Source organism: Pyxicephalus adspersus, chromosome 1 (genome assembly GCF_032062135.1).
Source record: "Pyxicephalus adspersus chromosome 1, UCB_Pads_2.0, whole genome shotgun sequence".
Classification (NCBI taxonomy): domain Eukaryota; kingdom Metazoa; phylum Chordata; class Amphibia; order Anura; family Pyxicephalidae; genus Pyxicephalus; species Pyxicephalus adspersus.
The window spans coordinates 177,411,841-177,418,607 of record NC_092858.1 but is presented as its reverse complement, the minus strand read 5'-3'; the positions used below and the strand labels follow the sequence as shown (position 1 = coordinate 177,418,607).

General features: G+C 54.5%; 1 protein-coding gene across 1 annotated transcript in view; it reads left to right on the top strand.

Annotated features, from left to right (window-relative positions):
• The first annotated feature begins 191 nt into the window (after window positions 1-191).
• ATP1A1 (ATPase Na+/K+ transporting subunit alpha 1) overlaps window positions 192-6,767 on the top strand; it is a 13,739-nt gene continuing 7,163 nt past the window's right edge. Inside the window, exons 1-4 of the mRNA XM_072398495.1 lie at window positions 192-331; window positions 5,992-6,111; window positions 6,336-6,395; window positions 6,473-6,676. Of these exons, the coding sequence (XP_072254596.1) occupies window positions 320-331; window positions 5,992-6,111; window positions 6,336-6,395; window positions 6,473-6,676 (396 nt within the window). The 5' untranslated portion in view covers window positions 192-319. The remainder of the gene's footprint in view (window positions 332-5,991; window positions 6,112-6,335; window positions 6,396-6,472; window positions 6,677-6,767) is intronic.

Below are 6,767 nucleotides of genomic sequence, written 5' to 3'. Positions count from 1 at the left end.
GGGGGGTCTCTGGGTCTAGTATTGGGGTCTCCCGGGTCCCCTGTGGTGTTTTTATTTATATTTCCTGTCAATAACCAGAAGTAAGGTGCCGTCGGGAGCGCGCAGTGAGTGCCGTCGGGAGCGCGCAGAGTTATCTCCTGATCCGTGACCGCGCAGAGCGCTGGGGGGAGGCGGGGCGGGGCGGAGTCTGTGTATCCAGGAGACGGTGACGTCAGTGTGTGACGCAGTCGGCTGGTATAAAGAGCTGAGCGCGGAGCTGTCGGTAGACGAAGGTGCATTGCGGTCCCGGTAGGAGGAGGCGCGGTACACAGACAGCACCATGGGATACGGGGTGAGAGGGCCCTCTGTGGGGGTAACGGGGGGGAATTGTAACCGGGTGGCCGTACAATTGCATGGGGAAAGTGTTAGAAGCGTGCCACACAGTATAGTGGGGGAGGGGTAATATTCGGGGTATTTGGGCCTGACAGGATGGGGGCGGGGGGAGGTCATGTGATATAGGGGCAATATATTGGGGGTATCAGGTGGCAGCTGTAGCTGGCAATATGATGGTAATGGGGGGGCGATAACCTAGGCCCTGTATGGGGTATATAGACATGGCATGGGCCCCCCCAATACCCCCCCTCCCCCCCCCCGGGCACCATGGAAGATGCTCAGGCCTTGGTAGGGGATTTTGGGGTATTGGAGGAGTCAATGTGTGGGGCAGATGGGTGACTATGGGGCAGATGTTGGCTGGTTGCCCATGAGGGACCCCTCATGGGCAACCAGCCAACATTTGCCCCATAGTCGTTGCCCCCATGGTGCACTTTAGTTGCCGGGCCAGGGCAGTTGTGTATTTGGGGTTCTGGGAATATTTAGGCTAGTTGGGGGGGAGGGGGTTCTATATATTGCATTGGAGGATGGGTGCATTGCAGTCACTGCATGGGTGGAGGTATAATACAGTATAAGGGGGGATATTGCAGCACCTGGGGGTATAGGGGGGGATATTGCAGTACTGGGGGGTAGATTTTTGTAGTACAGTATGGAGGGGTTTGTAGGTTCTGTGTAGTTCTATGTTGTGGGGGGTTGGGGGGCATTGGTTGGGCAGTATTGGGGGTGGGGAGGGGCATTGGCTGTTCTTGGTGGTGTATCTGTGTTCTTGCTGTGTGGGGGCACCATGTCAGGGTATATTGGGGTATCATTTTATTATGTGGGGTACATGTCTGTGACATACTCCATGCACCTGTGGGGAATATGCCCCTTTGCCCCTTTAATGTCTGTGCTGCTGTGGTGGGCACTGAAGGTGTTGGTGATGGGGGGGGGGGTTATGATGCCCCCATTCATTGTGCTCCTGTGGTGGGGGGTATATTGGGGGTCATTGAGGTGTCTCTGCATAGGTGTAGTGCCCCCTCCTGTTGGCTCTCCTTTCCCCTGGGGTGAATCTTGCTCCTTTCCCCTGGGGTGAATCTTGCTCCTTTCCCCTGGGGTGAATCTTGCTCCTTTCCCCTGGGGTGAATCTTGCTCCTTTCCCCTGGGGTGAATCTTGCTCCTTTCCCCTGGGGTGAATCTTGCTCCTTTCCCCTGGGGTGAATCTTGCATTGTGTCTTGGCCTGGCTCCATCACTGCAGTGGCTCTTTGCTGGCAGCGAGGGGTTAATTGGTGGCATTGGAGTCTCTGCATTGCAGCGTTTCCTTGGCGGCTGTGGGTGAGGCTGCCTGGCAGGATGTGGGGTGGCTGTGCCAGCTGCCGGTGCCAGGGGTTCTGCTCTTTGTGCCCTGGGAGTGCGCCGGCCCTTTCACTTGTAAACTGGTGTCTGGCGCCCGGCTGTGCCCGCTGCCCATGGAGTTCTGTGCCAGTCTTCAGAGATCTGCCCGGCTGCAGTCGTTAGTCTCGGGGTTGGCCATGCGGTTGGCATTTCTGCAGGCAGTGTGCCGGCTCCCTGCCCGGGTATCTGACCTGTTGGCCCTCGCCAGCTCTCGGGGTGATCCAGGCACTGGCGTGCCAGCTGGTGGTATTTGTACAGCTGATATCCCTGGTGGTGGGTGGCCATTGTGTGGCCCCAGGCATAGAAGGGCCCCAATGGTCTCTGCTGGGTGGCAATGTGGCCGGGCTGGTAGGACCGGAGGTCTGGTAACCCCCGGGCTGCATAGCTGGGCAGGTAAGACTGGAGATTCCTGTTCTGAAGGGGTTAATGAGCTTCACTTTCCCTCCAGTGGGGGGAGCCCTATTTATAGCCCTGGGGGAGGTTTCACTGCTGCAAAATATATTATTGGTGGGTGAATGTTGGGAGAATCCTGGGGGAATGTTGGGGGTCTGGGCTCTGACCTTGGCACTCCATAGAAAGGTCAGGCATGAGAGGGGGGGTACCCTGCAAATACCCCGACATCACCTCAGTGCCCCCCAATCCATATCAACCAATCCAAACTAAGTATGAAGGAGTCTCCTATCAGTGAATAGGATGGGGGGGGGGGGGGTAGTGGGATTCCCAGTGGAGGAATCTGTATTCACTCATCCTCAGAGATTCACTTGTTTGTCTTTCTCTCAGCTGAGTGTTCCTGCTTCCAGTGGAATTTTTACTTCTTCCTCTGTGTTCTGTGGCCCCATAGTGACCCCATAGTGACCCCATAGTGGCCCTGTGTTTTCCTCGACCCGCAGGCCACTTTCTGCCCCTGTACCCCCTACATAAGGTGTCTGAATGGGGGGTGAAAGATTCCCCCATCTAGCTATTATTCCTTTTTATTCACCCAGTGTGATGCCATGGTAATTTGTGCTGTGTGGCCCTACAGATGGCTGTGTGGAGCCTCATGGGGCCCCGCAGGTTTTATAGCCCGCTGTTTTCTGCTGATTGTAGACGTTTTTACCCCCTGGAGTTCTTCTACCCCCTAGTGGTGGAGTGATTATTGTCTGGCCGGGTAAAAGTTCACAGCCTCAGAATATCTTGGCCTTGCTAATGGGACATTGAAGGGTTAATGTGCGGGTGAATGGGCTGATCGGACATTGAAGGGTTAATGTGCGGGTGAATGGGCTGATCAGACATTGAAGGGTTAATGTTCGGGTGAATAATGTTGGTGAATGGGCCATTGTGCAATGTTCTGTAGGTGTGTGCTGTTCCCAGGGTGTAATCCTGGCATTCTGCCCCTTACCCTGAGGCTACGTCCTGGCACCACATCCCCCTCCCCTCCCCCATACAATCCACCTTTTCCAATGTGGCCCCAGGGCCCCGTCTGACCCAGGCAGCCCAGTTGTTTGTTTTGTCACTTTCACACTTTCCCAGCAGATTTTGTTATTTCCCAGCAGAACTTACACATGAGCATTAGTCATAACCCGGGATACTACAAGAGCCTGCGCACTATATATACACAGGGGATACTACAAGAGCCTGCGCACTATATATTATATACACAGGGGATACTACAAGAGCCTGCGCACTATATATACACAGGGGATACTACAGGAGCCTGCACACTATATATTATATACACAGGGGATACTACAAGAGCCTGCACACTATATATTATATACACAGGGGATACTACAGGAGCCTGCACACTTTTGGGTTCCGGGCTGTTGGTGTGGTAGACATCCAGATACCCCCATATTACTGTCCTCTTTCCAATCCCCCCCCCCGCCTTGATGGTTACCCCTTCATTGTCTTTATATTTTGCCTCTGGGTGATCAGTAAACACCCGGGTGTTTATGGGTGGTTGCTGGAAAGTGCCGGGTGGTGCACCCAGCTAAGAGGGTCCGGGGAGAACCCTGAATGTTTGGGAGGGGGGTGGTTGCTCAGATTTGCCCCCCTCTGTTAGGGTTGGAAATGTTTAGGGGCTCCCCAGGTAAAACATCTAGCTCGGGGCCCCTCTCATGGGACCTGTGAAGAGATTGGACCCCATACAAGTTTCATCATTCCAGGAGAAGCCGCCATAACCTGGCATGCCTGAGCTGGCCCGGACTCGGTGCTTCTTCTTGGCACGGGGTGTTCAATCCATAGACGACCTTGGACAAGGTCACTGCAAGAGCCTGCGCCTCCGGGGCCCCTCCAGCCCATTATGGAGCATTTACTGGCTTAGGGTAATTATGTTTTATAGTTACCTGGGATTAGGGCCCCATTCTTCTGAATATAGCCAGGGGGGCAGATTATTTTATAGCGGGGCCCCCCAATGCCATTGCTGATTGGCCAACATGTTGTGCCCTCTGCCCTGCCTGGCCAATAAGGTGATGGCAGGACATCGCCTCCTGGGGGGGGGGGGCACCCCAAATATACTGAGACCCCCAATCTAGGACACCATTGTCTCCTCATTACCCCCAGAATCTTTCCTGCGGTAATCATGCAGAGCTGCTGTACACCGCCGGGCCCCTGGCATTGTCACCGGGCCCCTGGCTGCGTTTATTAAATGTATATTCTGTTATTCTATATGAGTGACTACAGGTGAACCCCCCCTGCTGTGAGCTCCCCTGGTATGGGGTCCCCCCCATGGTTCTGCCCCCCTGTGGTCGGTGGGGTTATTACATAGGTGGGGAGGCCTCTTATCCTGACACTTCTATGTGGCCCTCAAATGGTTACTGGAAGGACAAATCCCCCTCCGCCTGGTGAATGTCGCCTGGTGAATGTCTCTGCCTGGTGAATGTCTCCGGTGACAGCACAGCCAACATGTCATGGAAACTGCAACCTCCCCCCCTCCCTGCAAACCCCCTCCCCCATCCTGAGCTGTGACTGCAGCATTGTGCTGTGTCTGGAGGAGGAGGCTGAATATTAACCCATTCACTGCTCCCAGAACTATTCACCTGTCAGCAATGGGTGAATGTGCAGTGCTTCCAGCAAAGCTTTGTATGGTACAGCGCTGCGTAATATGTTGGTGCTATATACCTCCTTTATTAATGTTTGTGGTAGCCGGTGTCACTTCCTGCCCCCCCCCGGGATATTCCGGGATAGCCAGCGTTGTCACTTCCTCATCCAGTGACACAGGAAATGTATTGTTCTGTCCCATCTGTGCAACCCGTCCCCGGGGGCCACACATACACCCCTCCCCCCACACACATTGGGGTACATGGGGACCCTTCCCCGCCACACACAGCGGGGTACATGTGGACCCCACACTGATCTGTCTGTGCTGTCTCCAACCCCTCCAAATGTGGCCCTGGCTCTTTCCTTGCATGTTGGGGTCTCTGCCCCCGGTTTGTACCCCGCCATGTCTGATGGGGTAACACAGGTTCATTCTCTGGTAACATTGGTTGGGCGTTCTGTGCGGTCAGAGTAATCTGCATGGAGGATGTCTGTCTGTCCTGTCATATTGTTAGGAAGATGTCCTGACCTGGCTTTGCCCCCTCTGGGGTATTTATAATATATATAGTTGCCCCTTTACCCTTGCTGGTTTCCTTTTCCATCCCTTGGTTCTCACATTTCATGCTGCCCCCCCCCCATATTGCTGCACCTGCTGCTTGTCACCTTTCTATCTCCTGTCCCTTTAATACCCCCCCCCCTCCCCTGGCTCAGGTTTCTCAATGTATTGTGTTTTATCTATGGCACATTGTTCCCTGGACACGTGATTGGGGGGGGGGCATTAACCCCGCGGTGCCCGGCATTGGATTGTAAGCCGGCACATTCCTGAGATAGCGAGGGGTCTGTGCCAGGGGGTTGCTATAGAAACTGTAGCGGATCTAGCAGCGGGCACCGAGTGGTGTGAATTCTCCGGCTGACTTGTCACCTTGTTATGGTGCGATGTGATTGGGTGACACATTCTTCTTCCTGTTTTATGTGATTCAGTAACATCCTGTGTGCGCGCTCCACGTGTGCCACTTCCTTATTCCAATATTACCTCCGGCTGGGGCAACAAACGTCTGCAGGCACTCGGCTATGGGGGTCATGTGATACGCCCGATCTCTCATGGGGCAAATATAATGGGGGCTATAACTGGTTGGGTTGGGCAGCTTCTGGGGGTAGTTATGCTGCACACGGGGTATCTTTGGTGGCAGTACCTTGGTCTGTATGAAGTTCTGACTCTTTGTCTCCCCCCACAGGCCGGACGCGATAAGTATGAGCCCGCAGCCACATCTGAACATGGCGCCAAGAAGAAGGGGAAAGCGAAAGGGAAGGACAAGGAGAGGGACATGGATGAGCTCAAGAAGGAAGTGTCCCTGGTGAGTGGCGCCCCCGGTGGTGGGATCTGCTAATAAAATACAGAGCCTGATGTACATAAACGGGTCACTTCCCGGTACCATCACTTCTATTGGCTGGTTTGGGGCCCCTGAGGTCCAGAAAATGTCATGGAGGGCCAATGTATGGCTGGATCGATGGTCCCCCTGACAGATAATCTTTCGGAATGTTTTTCCTCCGGAATGATTCCTTTTCTTTCTCCCCGCAGGACGACCATAAGATGACCATGGATGAATTGCACCGCAAGTACGGCACGGATCTGACCCGGGTACGTCTCCGAGCGTCACATTGCTGCCCGCTACCATTCTGAGTCTCAGAAGGTTAATGATTTGTGTTTGGTTTCAGGGTCTCACCACCGCCCGGGCAGCTGAGATTCTGGCAAGAGACGGTCCAAATGCCCTGACCCCTCCCCCCACCACTCCGGAATGGGTCAAGTTCTGCCGTCAGCTCTTCGGTGGCTTCTCCATGCTGCTGTGGATTGGAGCCGTTCTGTGTTTCCTGGCCTATGGCATCCTAGCCGCCACTGAAGGGGAACCCCAGAATGATAATGTAAGTACTGAGCATGCAGTGACCCTGTGGTGGCAGGGGGTCCGTATATAGGGACTGTGGTGGTGGGGGGGGTGGGGGTCTGTATAATAGG